Source organism: Falco rusticolus, chromosome Z (assembly GCF_015220075.1).
Source record: "Falco rusticolus isolate bFalRus1 chromosome Z, bFalRus1.pri, whole genome shotgun sequence".
NCBI classification, from domain to species: Eukaryota; Metazoa; Chordata; class Aves; order Falconiformes; family Falconidae; genus Falco; species Falco rusticolus.
The window spans coordinates 83,510,625-83,534,946 of NC_051210.1; the positions used below are offsets into that span (position 1 = coordinate 83,510,625).

A 24,322-nucleotide genomic window follows, 5' to 3' on the forward strand; every position below is an offset into this window, starting at 1 on the left:
AGCTGCAAGCACCACATCGCCTGCCTCTGCTGCCTGAGCCCTGGGAAGGAGGGATGCCAGAGTGCTTCTGTGGGAAGGAAGTGTTTGAACCTATTCTGACCGAGGAGCAATGGTGGGTAACGTATACAGAACACTGCTTCGTCCCCTTCAAGCTGCTTAGCTGGATGGAAGAAGAATGAATGCAGGTCATGGCACCCACTACAACCTGAATCACCTGCCCACCACACAGCAAAGTCACTCCAGCAGGGTCACCAATGGTGGCCACCTCCCCTGCGCCAACAAAGCCTGAGAAGAGCAACAGAAGTCCTAGCTAACTGAGGCCACGCCATCTGGGTGACCAGGGAGGGGAAGAGAAATGACTTGTGTTTGTAAAACGAATGAGGAGAAATCTGTTTTTAAGCGTAGGGGGAAAAAAAAAATCTGAAGTATCAAACCCCTTGGGCCAGCTGATGACTGGAACAACTCACCCCTGTCCCAGCATGGACCAGTGAATGCTCATCCTACAGCGATGGTGGGATACCTGCTCCCCACCCAGAAACTCCCCTAAGCAAACCTAAGATACGCATGTCACTTGAAACAAAAAACCTTTTTTCCATTGTTGGACAGAATTTGCCAGTCCTTTGTAACTTGCCTGAACTCCGCTGCATTAATAATATGAAGAAAAGTGTAATTTCTGAAAGGACACAAAGATGAAATAAAGGCAGTTGAAATAAAAACCTCCAGTTCTCGAAAGCAAACTAAAGCTGCTCATCCTACTTGACTCTGTAGATCTGAAAGATGTTCTTGTCACAGAGATGCTCACCTGATGAAAGGTCTCACCCAGGGAAATTCCTAATGAATTTCATTTAAAATCTGAAAATATACTCCAGTCGCAAGGCACAAAAACAGGTTAATTTAAAAATAAACAAACAAAACCTTTCAGGTTTCTTTTAGCTCTCTGCTGTCACACAGAATCATCAGGGCTTCTTTACATATGCTTTAAGATATACATTTTCATTTATATGGTGTTATTTCAGAGACTGACCAAGCTCCTGTTTGGCAGGTTTTGACAGGGAATAGGAAAAAAAGGTGCATAGGGGAAATTCTGATGGAACATCTACGAGAGCCAAAGTATATCTCCTGCAATCTTTTCTGTCCAACATGCCTTTTCTCAGTTTTTATGCAAAGCCCTGAAAAACACAAGACACATCTCTTAAGCTACATTTTGAAAGTATCTACCTTGAATTTTGGATCACATTCAATTTATGAGGCACAACTAATTTTAGAGCACACTGGGCATCAGCAGAGCAACTGAAATAAACCCTCCGCTTCCTTGTGGGCAGCACAGGCTCCTTCCATCTCCCAACCCAGGCAAGCTCACAAAGCAGTTTTATGACACGCTTGTTTTGTTGTTGTTTCTAAACTGCTTATCAATAGAATTCCACCCCCCCATTCTTTTCATTAGTACCTTGGAAACACTCGCTTATTGTATTTCCCAGAAATCTGTACGCTCCCAGAAGTATCCTACCATTTTATGCTGTCTGCTTGCTCACGGAAAACTTTGCCTATAAACTCTGTGATGCTAGCACCCATCATACCTATTAACATTTTCTAGTGCTATAAAGAAAAAGTCAACTTATGTTTCAAATGGGCTTCCTTCTCTTCCAACGAACAGAATCCACACATTTGCATTAATAAATTTATATTTTTTTGGCTCAAAAGAAACTGCAGTACAAAAAGCAGATGTGTACGTTGGACTCTTTCAAATTAAATTTCCAAAAGCTGAACCTACTCTAACTTCAGATCAAAGGCACTAAAACACCATCTCCTCCCCCTTCCAGTGTAATTACAGAGATTTCATTTCTTTTGTTACACTGAGCACAACAGGTAAATCGCAAAACCTGAAAAATAATGATCAGCTGCTGCCACCGAGCCTGTCTGTGTGGTGATGCACCTCTGTGCCACACCCCTGCTGCTTCGGCTACCCAGGGATGGGAAGTACCGGCTTTATTCCTAGAGATTGCTTTGCCTTACGAGCTTTACGCCAAAGCTGCCCAGAGGAACCTACTAGGTTACACGTTGTATTCTGGCAGGGCTGGAGGAGGCGAGGCGCAAGGGAGAAGCAAAGCTTTTAACACCGATAAAACGCAAACCGGCAAGGGGAGAGCAAGGGAGTCCTGCAAGTTCAGATGTTGTCGTGAAGTTAGAACGTATTAATTTTCCACGTGCCTCTGGAAAAAAGAAGTGCACAGTCACAAAAGCACACAAGAGATCCAAAGACAGCATTTGCAAAGAAAAATACACCACCCCACTCTGCTGTTATCCACAGTGCTCGCTCAGAGACTGTACCGAGCAGTGCAGCAAGCGCCAGGCCAGGGTGCATGAAACAGAAGGAATTCCAGGACATACGCAAACCTACCTGGGTTGGTTTGTGTTGGGGACCAACCCACTAACCACGACATTTATTCCAAATACCAACACATTTCTATTTTTAACTTCTCACTGTATCTGGTTCTACTGCTGGCCATTAATGCACCCCTACATTATTTTCTCTGGATGAGAACTTCTGCATGTAATTCCTTTCTCATCTGGCCTTTGCTCAGCTCAAGGCTTGTGACCAGTTTCTCATTCATCACGGGATCAAATGGCCTTGTAGCATTCCCCCCAGCCCTCAGAAGGGACCCTCTGCAATCCCATCCTCCCTGCAGGAGGCAGACCTGCCCTTCCCCCTTCCCACGTGAGGGAGTCCTCAAAGTCGATGCTCATGTTAGCTTGCCACTGTGGCACCTTCCATACTCCTGTATCATTCCTATGCCATGTACAAGTCCTTTTGTATTAATAACCAATGAATCATCACTGCAGAAGGCAACCAAATAATGCAATAAACCAGCTCCACCCATCCCATGCAACTATATGAGATAGATAATTATCTCCCATGAAAACCAGTACAGACCCGGGTTCTTTGTACACCCGCACCTGCAGCCAGTGTCTCCAGCCCCGTTCCTCCACTCTGGCCCAGCGGCTGAGCAACAGAGGATGAGGCACATGGCACGGACACCTCCCACCGGAGCTGTTGGAGGAAGGTAGAGAGCTGATACAGAGCACTTGGCTGTGCTGGGGTCTCTCAGATGGGTAACAGCCGCCAGCATGACAGAGGAGCAGCAGCAGGTTCATACTGTACTTAAAAGATGCAATTTAAGCGGCTTCAGTTAAAACTGTGAGCTCCCAGTAACGTAAAATTGCAAACTTAAACAGGAGACCGGTATTACCTCCAGCCAGAATCCAGGGCTTCTTGTACCTTATTACTGGATTTTATTCCAGTTCTGCCTTTGGTTCTCCTGCTGACCTTGGGGAAGTCACAGCTTCCCTACCCTTAATTTAGCCAAATCCGCTCGGACCATTCCACCTGGACCAGCCTACAGGGCCAGCCCGTGGGGAAAGCAACTCCAACACTTTCACCCTGACCTTCAGAAAGTCTTGTGGGATTTTCCACTGTCGGGGAGTGTATCTCTGCCAATTTCACCTAACCTACGTATGGGACAAGATATCAGCAAACCATCACTCTGTTTCACCAGCATCTTTGCAAGGCTTATTTCACAAATGCAAGTGCAATACTTTTCAGTCCTTAGAATTTTAATCTTGCTGGTATGCGTGTACATCAAGGTGCCTGTGCACCAGGGTAGGATATGCGGAGCAGGAAAATTTTCACAGCCAGCATATCCACCAAGGGGCACAGGAAAAGAAGTTAAAATGGAGGAGGGGAATATTTATGAGAGAGAAATTAAGGGAGAAGTTTTCAAATTAAAAAACAAATGTGAGAGCACAAACAGAGCAGAAGAGAGTGGCTGAATTTATTTGATTATTCTAAATTCAGAGAGCAACAATGAAGAATGAAGGGAGAAGAGAGGTTATGTTACGTGAAAAAAGAAGGAATGAGCTCTGTATTTCTTTGTCCTTTTTCTTCCCCCTTTCTAGTTCCCACCTTTCTTAGTTTTCTGCTTTCCTGACTCCTCTGTCCTTCATTATCCTCTTCCCTGTTATTTTGCTTAAAACTGGCAAAAATTACAAACTGCACAGGCGTTAAAACTGGCCTGAATTCCAAATATAAGCCCAAATCTAGGCCAGAGGTATATTTGGCAAATATAAATCCTTGCCAGATTTACAGAGCTCTAATAATAAGGTGACAAGAACCATGCACAGGATTATGGATGTGGCCTCACTTATCCCTTAGAAAGTGCCAAAATAGTCTCCTTTGACTTTTATTCAACCTTTGCTCATGAATCTCAGATCACTAGCTTCGGGAAAATAAAAAAAGAAAAAAACGCCCCCCAAAAAAGAAAAAAAACAAACCTATTTTGGTTTGGGGTGAAGGTTTAAATGCGCTGTTTTCCATCAACCCGCAGATCTGTCTCTCTCCATTAAACAGCAACACGAGCCTACACAGAACATGGAAGGGCCTCATCTTGCAGCCCCGATCACCCTGAACAGGACTACGCCGAGAGCCTGTTCTTAGCTCTGCCGACGAATTTCCAGGTCAACTTCACACCCCAGTCGCGGAAGCAGAACGCAGGTTCCTGTTCCCTCCAGTGCTCACCACAGCTCTTCTTCTGTTTAGCACATGACGAAAGAAGCAGGTTCACATCATCCTCTTCCTCCCCTTTATTCATCTCAGGGCCTGAATCAGAAAAGTCCTTTCTATATTTTTAAAGCCTTCGAAGATCCCGCAGCATCCTTTTTCCTATTGTGGACATGTGGCTGGCTGCTCTCCATCTCCGGTCGGGAGAAGAGGGACATTCACTCACCACTCCGTGACACCTGGGATAATCTCATGGCCTGCCTCTCAACCACGAGCTTTTTTCAAATGCTTCCACTAGCACATCTTTCCTTTCCTCCCCTCTTACTTTCACACTCCCTCTACCTTTAAGTCATGATTTTGCTCCGCGTTTTAGGAATCTTGAAAGCGTTAGAGAAAATAAGCTATAGCAACAGCGACTCGCAAGCAGATTTTTATTATTACACAGGGCTGCGTTCGAGTCAACAGGGCTCAGCACTGTGGCAGGACTCCTCCTGCATGGATCCAACTGCAGGACCGTGGCCAAAGCTGTATTTTATATTGCCTCTCTTTTAAGTGCAGCTTGCTCCCCTCAGTTTTGTATCATCAGCATATCTCATTACATGATGGAAGAAATATGTGGACTCTTATGAGAGAACAAGTCTAGCTTCAAAGCCAAGTCCATTCCCAACATGTTACAGGTGTGCACCACATGAGCAGGCACAGAAATTGCAACTGTTCAGGGTGTGATGACAGCTCCGTATAACGTGATCAAAACCATTTCACATGTAAAAAAAAAATATCAAAGTTAGACAAAGAATAGTTCTGCCATACAAAGAGGTGAAACCTAGTCAAACAAAACACAATGAAAAGGACTGGCTATTTAAATGATCAAGTTAAACACGACACAGCTCAGGCTGCCATGCTCTGCTAGCGTTTATAAGCCTACCAAAGAGATCCTTGCTATTGCCTTGCTAACGGGCCACTCCACCTGGCTTACCCCCAGAAAGGGGGGCAGGAAGGGAACTCCCCAAGCTGACCTAAAAGCACATTCTGCATGTGCAAGCCAAGTACTCTGGAGGCGATAAAAGTCTCTCGCTCCATTCTGCAGAAAAGCAGAAGCAATTAAATAGTGAATTTCAGTCCCACTTGCAAACCCTTAGTCTAGAGAAGCTCAGAGATGCAAAGGCTGGAGCTCCGTTGCCTTGAATCCAACCACAACAAAAAGGCGCAGAACGTATTTTAGGATGGCTAGAACTTGGGGTGTGTTATACGTGTGGAAAATTCTGCTGATGGGCAGGGAGAAATGATTTTTGTATTAACAACAGAAGGCCAAAGCACCTCTGTAACAAAACTCATTCTCAAGCAAACACCCATGAGTCTGTCACACCAACGTAACCTGGGCATGCTCTCTAGAGAAATGACACATTTTACATGTGACTTCTATAGCCACTCATGCTTGGAAAGCTCTAGGCTTTCAACAGTTTCCATCAATAGAAAATGAGGACTACACCAAGTGGATTTAGGACACTAAATAAACTGAGCAGTGAGGATGTTACTTGGTCATGACTAGGAGCGTGGCAGGGAGCTCCAGGAATGTAAACACGGACAAGTGGAGGGCTACAGCAATAAGCTTAGTCTCTGGTTGCATTTGGATGTTTCTGTCCACAAAACAGGGATTATGAGAGAATTTATCACCTATTCAGAGATTCCTTTGCAATCCCTTACATCCCAAGAGACACTATTTAAGAGGTTGGTGGTGTCATAGAAGGCTACTGAGGCCAGAACATATTTCCATCATGATAAGCACATAAAGTATTATCCAAGTTACAGTGCATCTGTATTTTACTTTTCCAACAGAAGCTGGCAGAAGATCCTTAAAAGGAAGGTCTAGTTAAGTTTAGGCAAAAGTTTCACGAGATACATCAGCCTACCAAACATACTGCCATTCCTCAGATATCAGCCTTCATCACTTCAGACGCTACCAAAGCGGATGGGTAGAGGTACCAGAAGGTGTGTCTCCTCGGGATGACCAGCAAACACAAAGCACGCTTCCAATCTGCAGGTCAAGGGGGGAAGATGAGATGAAGGCAGAACTGCCTCTCTGCTAGAACATTTGCCCTGCAGCTGCAGAGATGAGAAACCAACAGAAAAAAATCTGCTGGTAGCAGAAAATCTGCATTTGGGAAGACGGTAAGACTCCACTCAAAGGACAGAGTTTGGTCTTCTGCAAAAGCTTTCCAAAGTATTGGACAGAAACTTCTGCCTGGGGGATGTGAAATTTTGTTTGATCTGGATTCTATTTCTAAGGTATTACAAGGTTTTGCTGAATCAGCTTGGTATCTAAATACTAAAGATCTCCTCTGCCAAATGGACAATCTCAGTTCAGTTTCAGTTTGCACTGTTCTTTTCACAAGCCAGCAAATACTGGTAAATTTTAATTTTTGTTCCCCTAATGTATGCACTCAGGAAGACCACAAGTCTCAAGTCCACAGCCCTGCAACAGCTTAGCTCAGTCTTAAATATTCTACCTGTTACCTCCCTCGGTTTTCACATTTGCCTGTTCATCAGAAATGAGATGTCTCATTTTGCCTCCAGCTTCAGTGCTACTGTCTGCCAGTCACTCAGACACCATTCCTCTGAAGACAGCCAAACCTAATGAGTACAAGAAACTAATGAATCTGGCCTGGGAAGAGGCGTGAGAACCTTTGATATCAAATATCTGAAAGCAAAAATGCCTCTGAAGAAACATGAGGCTTGAGGATGACGCTGGCAAGATGAGTAAGATGAAACTTCCTTGTTACACTGAACGTGTAAGTTCAGTCATTCATGAAAGTGCGAAGCTCACTCAAGCTCATACTGAAGACTGTGCCACCAAGAGCATGATTCTTCTAGACCATTAAGAGGCTCAGAAAGAAGAGCATCAAAACTTTGCGTATTAGTTCTTCATAGACCCAGGTCCAGACTCTGGCTGAGAGTCAACTTTGAACCTGAGGGCAAACATAAGAGGCACATATGTCCTGGTCTTGCACTCTCCTAGAGACCACAAAGACAAAAACATTCCAGATGTAACTATGACCTGACAAATCTCACCTTCAAACCTTCCCATCAGACCACATAATATCAACCTTCCCATCAGATAGAGAATATGTTTATTCTGGCAGAAGTAAAAGCTATCAAGAATTTTCTCTGAGGCAGCAGAACACACCACAGAGCAGAAAGCACTTGGAAACACTTCACCTTACAGTTCTGGATCAGCAACATTTTCCTCAACATTTTCTGCTGACCCAACTGAGTTCTGTATTCCTTTCATACACGAATGTACACTTTGTGTAGACTGGACTCATCCTTATAAAATATATTGTAAATATTCAAAATAATTTCAAAAGAACTAAACCAGAGTGCCACGCACAAAACTCGTCAATGAAAGTCTGTATGGGACAAAAGCACTGTGCTGCTGTGGCGAAAGAGCAGCTCCCCTCCTGGTTATCTCGGCGGACAGCTGAGGACACTTCAGAACTGAGGGGAGCGAGTTATTTGGTTTTTTCCCCCTGCAAACATGCAATAGTCCTTTCTCTTTTCTTACTTAAGAATTCTGTGATGGCTCCTCTATAGAGTTTAATCCATCTACTGATGTTCTCACCCACCATGTGATCACCCATTCTGGAATAATCCCTATTTCCTTCAATATTTCTTGCCTTTCCCCTGGGAAATTTATATCTGATTCTGGCATCTGTTCCCCATCCACTTTTGTGAACACTGAGGCAAAAAATCCATTTATTTTTTAGCAGTGTCTACATCATCTGTCAATAAATCACCCATTCCATCTTTAAGAGGTCCTAAAATCTACTTTACTGACCTCCCCTTCTTTATGCATTGCAATCGTCTTTCATGATTATTCATCTTAACTATGTATGGTTGTTCCTTCCTTTCTCTCTCTTTGCTTTCAGATTATTTTTTAACATTGAACCTCATTCCATGCGTTCTCTGAACTTGATGTTTTACATCTTATATTCTTGCCTTCCTTTCTTACTATTACTTTTTGCAGTGCTTGTTCTTCTATATTAGGATGTTAGTATGCTTTTCATCATATTATTTATCCTTACCACAGCTGTGTAGAATATACTTGTTACACTTATTTTTCAGTGGGTACCAATTCCCCTTGATGTTGCGTATTTATAAGGCATCATCTTTCTATTCCCTGGGAAAATAGGTTCTAATATACAAAGCTAAATGTGAGCTACACTTGGAATGTAACAGCTGCTCTGTTTGCACACCTCACCTTACTATCAGCAGGTAATTTAGTGCTTTTAAAATTACTACGAGTATTGTCCTGGCTTTGAGCCCATTTTAATGCTCAGTGAACAACAGTTACTCTAAAGTTTCACTAATTTTCTCGGTTTTCTTTTTTTTCTTTTTTTTTTTCTTGATTTGTTTTGGTTTGCTACTCAAAATAAAGAATGATTAAACAGATTACAGCCATTGGGCCAACTTCTACCGATGCCTGCAAACTTCTCCATGTAACACTTCCTAAAACAAGCACTCTTCAGATGTCCAGTTACCTTCTGAGTGCTGCTCCACATCCCATGGGAAATTTGTAATCTCAGCCAAAACTCACTTTGGAATCGATTCGCTAGCTATGAGATTTACATTAAAGTTAAAATTTAGGAAGGACAAAAAAAAAAATATTCTCCTAGAAGGCATATTTGGAAAACAAAAATTTGCTGGCAATGTGAACCAGAATCAGGCATTTAAACAACAAATTAAAAATGCTTGTAACTAAATTCTTGCTGATCCGTTTACACACTTCCTCATCCAAGAATTAATCAAAACTGCTTTTTCTGGATAATTCTCACACACGCACACACACACACTATGTATATATATATGCACGCACAATGCCGCTCTTTTTAATATTTGATCGTTGGCCTAATTTCTTCATCACATTTAGTCAGCACGTTTACTTCCCAGAATATCGTTCTCCATCACTTCTCGTTCTATACTCTTTTTAGAACTATTGAGTATGCTTAAGACCACAATCACATAGTAAAAGTTTGCAGAATAAAGAAATGTATCCGAGTACTCTGATTTTAGTTAAAAATAAATATAATCTAATTAAAGCACTGATGGTTCCTGTTAAACGCATGCTCCATATCTTTTTATTTCACATGGTACAAGGATCAAAGCATAGACCTAGTATACCATCAGCCTTGTATAGTGTGAGAACTGGTGCTGTCCTTAATTCAGACCATATGGTAAGATGTATCTATTGGCATGATGCTGTAGAGAATTACTGTACCCTCCTGTCATACCCTTTTTATCATTTCCATTGGAACTGTTTTATATTTGATTTTGTATATTCTGTGCATCTGACCAAATGTGCTAAATCCAGTACAGCACTCGAGGCTGAAGATCGGGGACAAGAATAGAGGAGTCATTACAGAACCTGTCAGAAGGAGTTTCGAGAGAGAATTAGAAGTTTAACTCCAAAAGTATAAATCAGGTTTTGCTTTGAGACTACCGCATCTTCCTACAGAAAACGATGGCAATTTTCTCTCCTGGATGCCCTCAGAAAAAAGCCTGAGAAGAAATCTGCTGGGGAAATGCAGACGGCTGTTAGTTCTGACCAGCAACGCGCTGCCCAGGCTTTGCCCGTGGCTAACGGAGCCAGCATCAGCGCACAGCCACCTCACAGCTTTGCCTACTTTCTCTAGAGGAACACACCAAGACCTACAAAATAAGTTGATCTTACTTAGCGAACGCCTCATTTGATTCAGCCTCTCTATACCCGGTGAAGTCCAGACTTAAGGTACATCGGGGCTCAAAACAATTATTAATTATCCAGCTAAAAAGGCATTGTTTTACACATTCTGTGCCTTAACTAGAGAACAGAACAAACCCATTGTTTTTGCCTGTTTAATGGACCATGGCTGGAGCAGCTATGTAAATGACCTAGTAATTCAACAACTTTGTTTTGTTTCACAGATTTTCCCACATGTATACTTCCCAGCTGTAATGCAAATCTATTCCACATCCAAGCCAGTCGTGTCCCCCAGAAGCATGCTGCTACTTGAGGTGTACACTCACCGATTTTGGGACTACAAACAACTCAGGAAAATAGGAAGATTGCAAGTAGTTCGCAAATCCAGTTTTTTTTGGTGGTGGTTGGTTGGTTGGTTGGGGGGGGGTGGGGGGTGGGGGTTGTTTTTTGTTTGTTTTGTTGTTTGTTTTTTTTAGGGGGGGCTGTTGCTTTTTTTGTTTTGTGGGGTTTGGGGTGTGGTGGTGGTGTTTTTTTTTCTTTCCTTTAAATGTCTAACAATGGTTTTCCTGGTGGTGTAAGGCTTTCTAGAAATGGGATTTTTTTCCTCTCCATGAATATTTTAAGTCAGTCACTTACACATTTCTTTTAATGCTCAAACAGGTGTGAGCTCAAATTCCCTCTGCCACTAATACCAGCTCAGCTGGAGAACAGCAGCAAACACTTGTTTGAAAGCCAAACTCAGTTCAGCTATCTAAAGGGCAGAAGCTCATTAACCATTAAAGCACCTTCTGGATGTTACTTTAAAAGCCACTTCTCTATTGATGTGCTTGCAATGCAGAAACCTGCGGTGTCTCAAGCAGATAAACCCAGAGCCATGGAGCCCAGCGGACCCCGCATAGCCCTGTGCCCGTTGTGCTTTCTTCAGGAGAAGCCTGACCGAGGCTCCTGAGCCAGCTCCACCTGGAGCAGCCGTTACCCAACGCCTGCACACGCTTCGTGCTTTTCATGCTGCCACTCTGTGCCCCGATCCCCATTCCAGGGCCACCCCAACGACAGGCTCAAAACCCTCCAGGTCTGCAGAAGAAAGGTCTGGAAGACTAGCAGGAAGACCTTCCTTTCTGCCAACAGGGAGGATAACTTCAGGCAGTATTTTGCAAACTTACAATTTGTACTCCAAATTGAGATCAAATGCATTCGCAGTTCAATGCAAATTTTTCACACAGCTCTAGACTATGCCACACTACGCAGAATACAACTGTCACACAAAATAACTTATTAAAAATGCTTGGGCTTGTTTTAAGAACAAAATACAAAGGAATGTAAACTTCACTGAAGACTACGTAGTACAAAATAATATTTCAATTCTTTGCTCAGTATACAGACATTAATTGCCAGAGTCTACAGTTTCTATTTATACATCTGCTGCTCGCTCCTCAAATAAATGGAAACGTAATTTCTTCTCTTCAGGACTGTACGAGAGGCTGGGGTTGAATGCTGAAGCTCAGAATCCTGACTGGCAGTGCTTGCAAGATTGACTTGCTGCAAAATACATTAACTCTTGATTGGGAACAGTAACATATTTATACCTACGTCTACAAAATGCTTTGCAGCCCAGATTTTTCCTGTTGATTTTGTTCATAGGCAAGCAAGACAAGAGAAGCAGCAGGCTTATTCCGCAGCAAGAAGGGATACGTGAGCCAGCATCTTCTACAAAGCATTTTTAAGGCACCCTTCAAGGCCCCAGCTGACAGTAAATCACGTGATTTTCATTGCCCTTATCTTAGAAAGCTAAAGTGCTACATCTAAGCTCCTCAGGTCTCAGCCTTGAAGCCTTGCATAGTTAAACTCAAACTGTTGCTCAGGGTTTTCCAGAAGCACTTGTACATTGTTGTGCAGAAACCACTAAAACAAATCCAGAAGAAAAGACTGGAAGAAATCCTGTCCAGCTGTTCCTAGGTAAGGGAAGGAAGACAGAGCCTTAACTTACACATAGATTAGATACATGTCCGTTAGAAAGCAAAATAGACCATACCTGGAAATCAGTTGCTGGTTTGTAATTCAGTTCTTGGAGGTGCATTTACAGTGCCTTGCTCTCTCGATATGTAAAGCAGCACATTTATTTCCAAGATTAGTGCCGTTTTTAAGGCTTGAAGATGCTGAAAACGAGGTATTTTGGTTGGCGAAGCAATTTTAGATTTGGCAAAGAAACCTCGATAGATTACTTTTCCTGGATTTGGGTTGAAAACCCAGTCTCAGATCTTCCCTTCTGTACTCACGTGGGGATGGAAAGAACAAGACTTGGGTGGGTGGGCATATATATCCATACAGCATTCACTGGATGGATTTTCATGGATTTACTTCCTCGTTGCAAGGGGAGTTCAGTGAATTGAGAGGCGAATAAAAACACAGAACCAAAATAACCAAGATGCCAGATGCAGACTTGGAGGCACAACTTGCCAAACGAGCCAAATAGCTCAAACCTGTCAGCTAAACTCAGGTTTTAAGCCCTTCCTCTGAACAGCCCCGAAGCTCCCACTGCCTCGGCAAGCCAGAGAGCTCTGCCTCCATGGGAAGGGGTCCTGCACCGGGGGACCTGCCTTTTTCAGGTCATAGTGGGTCTCTATAGAAACAGCAGCTCTGCTCACGGCCCCAGAACATCTTCCATCCATGCCCACAGGACCATGTCAAAGGCTGCCTTGCAGCCCAGCCACACCATGGGCTTCAGTGTCCTTCGGGGACGTGGCAGTCATCATGCTTTCTAAGGAACCCCAATACCAGTACCTATCCCCTCCCCAGCACTGCTGTAGCTGCATCCTACTCCACCCACCCCAAATTGCCTCATCTCCAGGTGGAAACGAGTACGGTCAGATCACTCCTCCCATTTTCCAGGTGGCTGGGGAATCCCTGGGCACTCGCCTGTCACACAGCATCCATTCAGCAAATCTTCCTAAACTGCAGGTTCTGGGTTGTGTCAGCTGCACAAATGCAAAATACTTTAAATCAAAAGGGAAGTCTAGGATTTCCAGCTCTTTGGTTTCTCAAGGCCTTTCCTGATCTTTTTACTTGTTACAGTCAAATTTTCTGTTGTTAAAACTCATCTCAGTTAATGCGATACGTTTTCAGGCAGCCACAGAATGTTCTGAAAAACATAGTTCTGCTTGTGATTCCTGAAGATTCACCTTTGACTGCTTTTTTTTTAAAAAGCACTCACCTGTTTCTTTCTATACATTACATAGAATTTACTTTTTTCCAAATATAATAGTCAGTTCTTCATTTTCTAGCCACCATAAGTTGCCAAGCTCCTTCAATACTGCATTGCCCTCAAAAGTCCTTATGAAACAACAAAACAAAAAAAGCAGGCACCACTAAGAGACTTAAGTGGCTACCTAGTCGGTGCTCCCATAATGTGGATGACACACATGAAGCATCACAACCACCATTTCCCCAAGTGGTGGCATCTTCAGGTGCCACTGAATGCAAGAACTGAGACCATCAAAGTCTTTTCCATTTCAAATTTACAACTTAAAATTGCTGGACAGTTTTTGACATTTCCCTCATGGGTCCTCACGTACCTTCGCTTCTCCAGTGCAAAACGGGAACCAAAGCCACCTGACATAACAGAGGTGGTGTGAAAAAGAATTAATGTTCATGATGTGCTAGACACTGACTGAGAAAACCAAAAATCTGCCAGGATGAAATGTAATCTCATTTTAGGAAATATTGAAATCATTTCTGTAGAAGGTTAAAAAAATAATAATCAGGCTGAGTCAGATACACAGCATGGAAAAATTCATCCCAAATGTTTACAGTTTAGCAACTGAAAGCAAGGCCTTATAACGCTGTGTTGGGTAAACTTAACTAATCTGCAAAAATTCCAGTTCTACTTATAATAACAGTAAAAGAATCAAAGCTGTATGGATTAAAGGCAAATGCTACAGCAATATTAGTACAGAGACAAGTGCTATCATAGCATTAAAAATAATATTAAAAATTGGCATCTATACAGAGTATCCAAGGGACTCAGGGTGTTTTCCAGACAGTAATTCATCACATCTCACAATACCCCTGCAAAATACATAGTGCACGTTCTTCAGACACAAATAGGAAAGCACATTTGAGCACAGAGATACTGAAGGACTTGCCAAGAGCATGCCGCAGCTCAGCAGCCAAGGGGGGCTCCCCAGGAACCAAGGCATGAGCCCTGCCACTGGAACGGCGGGCAGCCCGCACCGCCCCAGCTCCTAGGCACCACGCTGGCACTGGCACAGCTCAGCCACTCCGACTATGAGAAAGCGCCACCTTCTCCGAAATAACAATGCTAAGGGGAAAATTATGACTTGGAGATTTTTAAAAGGAAAAGGGAAGAAACCAGCGAGGAAAATATTTATTTTGTGATAGAAGTGCCAGTCTCTGGCAAATGCACGCACCAGCCCTCCCAAAAGCCCGTCAGGCAAGTGATCATCTAAGAGTGCAAACCGAAGCAAGTGCAGCATCCAGCTGAAGCAGACAACAGGGAAGGAAGCAAAACTATTTATATCTGTTCTTCATTTTGTGTCTAGCAATTGAAAGAGAAAAGAAATGCAAGCAAAGATTTTGTTTTCACATACGAGATCATCAACCGACACCTACAACTACTAAGAGTTCTACATGAAGTGACCTTACGTCCTTTTGGAGACACTCAAAGCAATGTAAGAAACTTAATGTCGTCTTCTGGTTAGTAGCGTAGGAACTTTTTCAATAAGGTATCTAAAACCACTACTGCGAACACCAGAAATATTACATGCGGAGGGGAGGAGGACACAAATTGTCCATGTAAAAAATAAGAGAAGTGCCATGGATCTTATCTATTCTCATTTTTACTACATTCAGCCAACTAGGTTATATCAGCTTTGTAAGTCTCAGGGAAAGTTTCCTCCCACTGCAAGTTTCTCCCTACTACAGGAGGGATCCAGGTATGCGGTGACTGCCTGTCCAGTGGACAGCAGCTGGTGACCACACGCATTCACAGCGCTTCACCTTGTGCAGAGCGCCAGGTTGAATTCTGGGTGCTTAGAGCACTTTGAAGCAACACAAACCTAAATATTCCTGGTAGGCAAATGGAGGAGAGGGACTGAATTATAATGAACCAGCAGCTGTCACAATATGACCACAGTAACCAAATCAAAATATCAACCGCTAACCCAGATGAGATTCAAAGGTCACCACATAAGCCAGCAGCTTTCTTCAGCAGCGCCTGAAACCTCAATCTAATCCTTGCAGTGAAATGCTCCATTAAGCTACAGGAGGTTTAGAAGCAAGTACTGTACATTGGTAAATGATTTAATGTACTAGCAAGATATTCCAGGTAGTAGGATAAGAAACATTCCCAAAGAGCATGCCTGGAAATGGGAGAGGCAATGAGAAGCAATACGTGACGTGCAATACCCGCCGCATGCACACTTCATTGCTGGGCCAAATTACTACTCTTTAGATACCCTTAAGAAAATACAAAATACCTAGCAGGGCAGTGGGACTCCAGACACACAAAGCAAGCTGCATCCGAGTACACACAAGCAGGAGTTTGAGCAGTTGAGTAATGCATGCAGCTTTACAACTCCCTGCTCCTCCCCACAAGGCTTGCTCCAAAGCCTAACTCACAGGCTCCTTGCTAGACACTGGCCACATAAAAATATGTTTTAAAAACAAATACCTGAAAAATAAAACACAACATAAGCCTTCATTGAAGCACACCCTATCTGCAAACATTTGTGGCTCACAGGTATGGGGTCAGTGATACCTATCCCCAGCAGCAACAACCAAGTCCTTGCCTGGAAAACCACCTGAAATCAGGAGCAACTCCATTCAAGTCAACGGTACACACCAGTATAAAACCAGTTCAAACTGGATGCTCATCAGGCTCTATCAGTGCCAAGAGAAAGAGAAGCATGGAAGGAAAATGATGGTGTGGCTCTGCAGGTGCCAGCTGCATAACACCGGAGTTTATGGGGACCTTTCCTCAGGGGAGTTGGAAGACCTGCCAGGAAAAGGGCAACAATAAAACGCGTTTGGAGCGACAGGAGTCACAAGCTGGCACTGCGGGCAGCCTCCGGCTGAGCAAACAGTGCGGGGCATTGCTCATCCCCACAGGATATAGGTTTCTCCTGAAGCTATAAATACAGACGTGACCAGCGCAGACTGACAGTGGCCTTTGTTAGGGCGATGCTTCACACAGCCAGACCTCTGCAGCAGCACCGCTGGTCACCACAGCCTGGTGCTGGGTCAGGGTCTCCATTCCCCCACGGGACAGGACCAGCCCTCCCAGCCAAGGCCCTCGGGGGTGTCCAACTGGGAAGGGAAGGTGCATGCGTCCCAGCAGCCATCCCTCCTCCTCCCGCAACAATGCCCCATGTCCAGGAGCAGAACAAAACTGGGGAGCAAAGTTTCTCCCCAACAGGAGAAATTAAGTCTACTCCAATTACCAAAGGAATGATACTAAAGCATGGTCACAAAAAAGGGGCGTTTTGCCCTCCATGGGTTGTGGAGGGCAGCTGACGGCCCCAGCAGCACACGCGCGTTACTGTGCCATAGCACACTTGTCAAAAGCTGTTAGTCGCTTGCCATGCGCTCACACACACCTTCATCTGTGTGTGCAGGAGCATCACCAGTCTTATTTCCAGTAGAAACTACTAAGTGTCATAAACCCCCAAAAATCTCAGGGCACTTAGGACCACGCGCTGTGAGGATGCTGGCTGGCTCCCACCTGGGGATGTGAGGCCACGGCCGGGTGAGCACTGGCTGTGCAGACCCCTCTGACGGTGATGACTGGAACCTTCTAGATCCGTCAGGCTTTCCAAAGCTCCTAGTCAGAGTATTCCATAGCTTAATTCTTTAACCATGTGCCTCCAAAAGTGTTTCTCTTAAACAACTATTTCTTACACCAAGTGAAACCAGCATTTTCACTAAGACAGGCAAAAACAATCCAAGTCAGGAATGAGAGTTTTCTGTAACCCAAGGACAGGCAGAAGAGAAAGAGAGAGACTTTTAAGTGCTAAATACTCAAATTAAAAGTTATACTTGAAAGCACCAGGCAGCCCAGTGGGTTTCACAGAAGTGTGTGGCTATTTGCAAAGTGTCTCTGTGCACTACCTAAGCCCCATGGCGTGAGTTAAGAAGGGAGTGTTGAAATTTCCATGCTTTTTTTGGCTTATATTAGACCCTTTAAAACTGTTGTAATCATGTTTTGTACGTGAATACACACAAATGACTACAAGCTCCAACACTGTCCCATATGTTAAACAACTCACAAATATTTCCCAATATTAAAAGACAAGGCATATTTTAGGGACGTATATTAGAGCTGAAGAATGATATATCGCAGTTACAGCTCCATGGTTTTTTTGGCTCACATTCAATCCTTCAAAGCAAAGCATTTGGTTAGTTCATTGACAACTGCAGAAGAAGGGTGTGATCTTGGCCAAGCATAAGCATTACTAATATTTTTACATCATATATTTACTTTAACCAAACTCATTTATCAAGCATAATTAAAGAAAGTAGCTATCATTCATTTACAAATAATTATAGCCTCTCTTCATACTGCTATGGTGTTTACTGCTAAGCTAAAATGATTATTCAGGGGTGTCAAAACTTTCTATCATGAGGTGTGGGGTGGAAAGAGGGTCCTTGCCAAATGCCCTGGGCAAAATCTCACTCTTCTAGAGCAGAATAGGCTGCAGCTACCCTCGTCTGAAATCCAGGAGTTTGCAGCTCACAGGTCCCAGCAGGCAGCGATCCATCACACTCCAAAACAAACAATGGCTTTGGCGTCCCTCACCACTTATTTATCTGTTCCCTTTTGCTAACCTATATTTATCATATTTTCAGAAGGCCTTTTCTACTTTAAAAGTCCTGCTCAGAGCATGTCCTTATTTTCTCTGCCAACCTGTCACTTCTTGGAAAAGGAAAGGCTGAGCCTTAGGAAACAACCATTTACCTCTTTCAGCAAATACTGCAGTTACTGCATCAAAAGTCATATCCCTCGCACAGCGAGAAAACACAAGTCTATTCAATAAACAGCACTGCTGTACATTTCTGAATTTGAATGATAGCTTAAAAAAAAGAAAAGGTCAAAATCCACGTTCCCATCCTTACGTTGAGTACAGTCAACCCCAAAAATGAGGATGACTGATTTAAGCCCTCAGAGTTTTATTTCTGGTTCACTTATTCCACTTTAAACAACACAGTCAAGTTAGGAAATGGATTTCTTACTTTGTATTCTGGAATTGACAAAGGGAGGAGAGAGATTGTCATGCGACCCAAGGTCTCTGCTCGACATATGATCATAGTGAGTCCCATCTCCATAGTTCTGTTAACAAATTGGGGAAAAAACACAATTTTACAAGTTTAAATGGCATTTTTCAAAACCTACAGGTCCCTATTTCCCTTCTAAGCCAGCTATAAGAAATATTGTCTCCTTTATTGTTTTCCCCCTATTGATTCTGCTGGAAGTGATGTGTTCCAGAACATTTTTAAAGCTGTTTCAAATTTTTATTTCATTAGTAATTGACTTCGGTTTGCCGTGTGGATAATCCTGAAAGGGTGACTGAGATGAGGTTCCTGGAATTTCTTGCTGTGCAATTCAGCATAAAGCCCCCTCTTAGCATACAAGTCTCTTGCCTGTAACACATGCAAGAACAGCAGAGAATTACTCCTTTTAACATTTTGCTTTTTAAATCCAAATGCTACCTACAGAGTCAAGGACATAGAAAAACTGTTCCAGGATCAAGCCCCTAATTGTTGAAACAGTTTTGGTGCAACCTTCTGCTTTCAGTCACTCAACTTGCAAAATCTTAAATTTAACTACAAATATTGGCCGAGCGCAGCAGTTATGTAATGTTTCTTTGGTTTAGAAGAACTCACGAGAAAGTAATTCCTCCAATGTGGAAATACCATCATCATTTTACAAAGAAGGAAAGAGAGAGGTCAGGCTGTTTGCAGAATAACACTGCCAGTTAATGCACAGGCTTGATTGAAACTCCAGAATTCTTCCCAGGCTCGTGCTCTTTTCTTTATATCTCAAAACTTCATTGTACACTCACATTCAAGTTTTTGCATGCATAAATAATTGTGTGTGCAAATTTAGAATTTACTTTTCAAAACATTTTTCCCTTGGAAGCAATACAAGTGTCAAGGAAAAAAAAGGGATAAAAATAAAACCGACAGATGTGAGTGGTAATGACGTAATGGATGCTAAGCGGGACAGAATAAGAAAAGGTGTTGGGCTTCCCCCCCTCGGTGGCAGGACCGGGGTCCCCCCTCAGCTGCCTGTGGTGCAGCGCTGCAGATGTCCCCCTAAAACCTCAGCTGGCACAAGGTCCGCCGAGGGCAGGACCTGCCCCGAGGGGAAAGGTCGGCCTGAGGATGAACAGGGCAACTGACTTTCCCCTCGCCAGGCAGACACTCGAGGGCATGGAGCTCCCAGCAGCACTGCTCGTGAGACCTGATCCTTCACGTTAATTAGAAAACAATTAAAAAGCAATTTAAACAAACTGTTTAAATAAGGGCATAACAGCGAAGGCACTTTTTGCCCAGCGTAAGTGTACTTCATGCATTTGCAGGAAGCGAACAGAAATAATCATCTTGGTACTGAAGCACAAGCCGTGCCCAGTCCTGGGGACAGTCAAAGCCACGATGCTCCAGCTGGGGAGGGGGCTGCCGGGGTGGCCCGTGGAGACCACTGGCAGGGCTGCCCACACCGTGCCACTCGGGGCAAGCCGCACAGCTGCTCTGCTGGAAATAGCACTTCTCCCCTACCAAAGGAACTGGCATCCCAATCCTGAGGTGTCTAAAGAATTTGGATAACTGTCTACAGACAGAATCAAAATGACTGAGTCCAGCTGTCTCACAAATCCCAGCAAACGCAGAATATTGCCGTGCCAGATAGCAGCTCCGTGCTTGCATTCCCTGGAGGGGGATCCCACTCTGACATGGGGAGCACAGCGGATGTGTGTGCCCCATCCTCAGCACAGAGGCAGGCAGGTGGCTAGCAGCCAGGCTACCTGCCCTGGGGCTCGGATGATGACAGCGGGGGCTGGGGGAGGGTACCATGACATGCTGAAATGCCCAGCTGCCAGCCCCTGCCCGAGTAGAAGGGTCTGAAACCCCTTCTTCACCAGAGGCAAGGAGCAGCCAAGGGGCACTGCGGGCAGGGCAGGGGCACGGCTGTGCTGGTGGGCAGCCCCAGCATAGTGGGACAGACCTGGCTGCCCCTCTCCAGCCTTGCTGCCCTGAGCTCGGGCCCTGGGGTGGCCAAGGGTGGCCATGGAGTGGCCAGCAAGCCCTGGCACGGGCCTGAGCGCTGGCCCTCTCCTCAGGTTTAGTGACACCCGCAATCTCTAAAAATCCAACTGCAGAGAACGCAAAGTTTGGCAACAACATCTCTGCTCCACCTGCACTCTGGGTGGTGGCTGTAGATGATCATGCATAGCAAGAAAAAATGGTTAATCAATCTTCTCGCTACCTGTTAGAGGTAGCAGAGCAGGTACCAAATTCAATCATAGACTCAGGTTTGAATGTTAAAATAAAATAAAAAGCAATTTTAAAGAGAAGACAGGCTACAGCCAACTTTGCATGCCCATTTTTCTATGCAATCAGGTGTAAAACTCGTATTTAAGATTGTAAATTTACATATGCAGGAAGTCTGCTTTGGGGAGAAAGATTAGATATACTTACCCTGGATGGACTAGGATGTCCTGTATTCCCCCAGGACCCTGAGCTAGTTCTGTCTTCTACATCTAGGGACAAAAAAGTTCTTTAGGCTTTATTGCAATAATTCTTTCCTTTTGTATAGGCACTTTTAAATTAATGTTTCAAATTAATCTCTTGTTGCCTTTAATTAAGAATCAGGCACAGGGCTACTACGATGGTAGTGGCTTCTGACCCACTGCTTAAATTAACTCATTTAAATTCACAGCAGAAATGAACCGGACCCTCAGGAACCTGAGGTTTGAACATAAAAATTACTTCAGCGGCTCAGTGTTTCTCAACTCTTTAAAAAGTGACTGCATTGTACCAATCAAAATCCTAGCAAAACCTCCAGCACAAAAATAAGTATTGTCAAACAGTAAAAAGAAAACATGATAAAACAGGTGAAACCTAGAAGTTAGTAAGGCATGTTTGGGGTAAATGTACCTCTCACCACCTCATCAAGGCTTCTGCTGCAGAAAAAACATTTACACACATATTTGCGTCTCAAGAAGAGAAAAGCACAGTCCTAAAGCCAAGCACACAGTGGGTATTTCTGTCTTTTCCTCTATTATTTCATATAGAATTCATTGCAACCATCGGGTGGGAGACACTCCAGTAATTTCAGACAGCCCATTTCAGGGTGCTTTTAACCATGCACCCCTCCTGCCCCACTCGAGAGGACATCTCTAGGAGTAACACATCCCACGGCATGTGTGCTAGGACATGGTGAAACCTGCTGTTCAGGGCATGGGCCAGAGAACCTGCAAGAACCTCTTAACTTTGCAACAAAACACAGGAATGTCTCAGCCTGCTGTTTTCTGGCGTGCATTGTATCTGTGCACCAAAGGGGCAGCTCAATAGTCACCCCAGGAAGGAGAGGTGAGCTTCGCTCGCCAGCCAGTGCAGCGTGCTTCCAGGTCACTGCATGCAAGAGCCTAGCCAGGCTGCAACGCCACACTTGCCTTCACAAAAAACAGGGCATAGACACATTTTGCATATGAACGCTCTCTGCATTTCAGAAGTCCCCAATATTTCTTCTGACGCAACTATTTTTATTCCACTTTCCCCATCTTTCCCAGCATTATCAATTAACCCAGTTTATTGTTATCAAAACTTCTTTATAACACTGAATGTTCTTTCAAATGTGGAGCCCCCCACCCCACCCACGCAGGAACTTCTTCCAGAGACACCCCAAGGGCATGGTGCTGTCCCTCTCAGGTACCCTGTGCCCCTCCAGGCTGGCCATGCTGAGGTTGCTTCAGAGCTTGGAAAGGTCCAGGAGCTCAACTCCACAGGGTACCACTGACAGTGACACCAGAAGATGCTCCACAGCACACTCAGATATGCTGGGATATGCTTGCACAACTGCTGCCCGTCGCAAAACTTTTACTACAATGAGTTGGGAGTGTCCTGAGACTTTCCACTTGGGTAAAAATTTAATGGCTAAACACAACACTAGTTCAGCGAGTCACTCACACGCAAGTTTAATGGAAGCCTGTGAATACTTCCACCAAAATCATAGTTCGCTTTCATGTTAATTTAAGTAAATGAGATCACTCATGCTTTAACGTTAAGCATATCCTTTAGTACATTGATGGACAAGACCATACTGCTTAAATCCATTACTTTTTTACTTACAGTATGTTAAATATCAGGAAATGTGATTGACATTGATCTATAACAGTATTATTGCACATTTCACTGCTATTTTCCAACTTACTCCTGTGTACCCACTAGCATCCTAATGAAACAGTAATACTGCTTGTCTTTTGCCATGCACAAACAGTAGCTTTAATCTAATCTGAAAAATACGTATTTGGACTTGCTGGCAAGAGAAACTTTCTCAGAATGCTGCTGAAGAACTACGCACACCAGCAACTCCCTCTCCACCTGTGCACGGGTCCATCCAGACTTCTGGGATCAGCGGGAACTTCAGTTGTCTGAGAAACAGAAACGGTCATTAGCACTTTCAAATACCGGTGCTGTGACCAAATCTGGTTGGTTTCCAAGATTAAAAAAACCCAAAACACATTTGTAGAGTTTAATACTTTCCCCTTATCTCAATAACAGATGAACATGTTAATAGCACAAGGCACTCTTAGGTAAATATTTAATTAAGCTCCAGAAAAAGAAAGCAAATGTGTATCATTTACCTGACAGATCAGATCAACCATTCTATTAGTTTAATTAGGCCTATTTTTTTAAATAATTTGTTATGTAACAGGCAATTAACTTTGTAGAGCCCCGATACATTGCCTGCTCAAAATCAGTGAATTTTATCCCATTGACTTTGATGGGCATCATCCCACCCTCGAGCACAGCTTCCAAAATCCATCAGTGAGCAAAACAGCTGAGCCCTTAGGAACAGCACCTGGGGGACTGGGTGATAGCTCTGAGCCCACCTTGGGAAAGGTGACAAAGCCAGTGCCTGCAGGCTTGGCTTCAGCCCCATCCTGCTCTCAGCTCTCTTGTAGACACCCACAAGCCCGGTAAAGCAGGGTAAAGGGCCAGAGCCACACCAGTGAAGGGCTCTGCACGGGGCAGCACCTGGGGAACTCTGCTTTCATGAACAAAGAGGCATTACTCACGTAGCTCCCTGTTACAAACTTCATTTATTAACCTACTCATTTGCTGTAAAAGTCAGCTAATTAAAATAATACATGTTGTCAAGGCCCCTTCCACTAGCTCATGGTCAGTGCTAGGAGATTTACATGCCAGTAAAGGTTTTCACACTTCTATACCATACATTTTTATTTGAGGACTATAGATGCTATTGTCTTGGGCACTCTAACACATCATGTAAAATAACACCTTTCAGGGCTGTGGTTTGAGCACTAACCTTCTCCTGCACTCTGTGCCCAGGAGGGAGAGCAGAGGGGGAAGGGGGCATCACCACGCCAGCACCCAGTTGCTGAGCTCTTCCCTCTGGATGCCAACCACCCAGTGCCAGATGAGAGTCTTCTGCCATCCCTTCCACACATGCTGAGACAATACACACAATGTAACCCACTCATGGTGCCTCTTTTGAGTCATGTTCTTCAAAAAACTTTTTTTTTTCTCTTCAGGCAAAAGGAAGGAGCACCACACTCCCAAAGATGACCAGTACTTTCCAGCAGCACATGGAAATACTGGCTTCATGGCCAACCGCCCCAATAACACCAAAGGAACTATTTACATGCTTACAGTCAAACATATGTTTTTGTGGTGAGCCGAATTCCTGCCCGGCTGTCCTTTCTGGTACTCTTTGCTGCATTATCCCTACTTTTCCCTCAAGCCAAGCATGCCAATGAGCAGAGGGCACTATC

The 24,322-nt window shown here is 44.0% G+C and overlaps 1 protein-coding gene across 6 annotated transcripts in view; it reads right to left on the minus strand.

Moving 5' to 3' along the window:
* Positions 1-21,070, minus strand: part of TCF4 (transcription factor 4) — a 170,158-nt gene extending 149,088 nt beyond the window's left edge. For all 6 annotated transcript variants that reach the window (XM_037373674.1, XM_037373681.1, XM_037373684.1 and 3 more), the window contains exons 1-2: positions 21,003-21,070; positions 18,540-18,636 (exon numbers count right to left, since the gene is read on the minus strand). In XM_037373674.1, the coding sequence (XP_037229571.1) occupies positions 18,540-18,606 (67 nt within the window). In that variant the 5' untranslated portion in view covers positions 18,607-18,636; positions 21,003-21,070. The remainder of the gene's footprint in view (positions 1-18,539; positions 18,637-21,002) is intronic.
* Between the last annotated feature and the right edge of the window lie 3,252 nt (positions 21,071-24,322).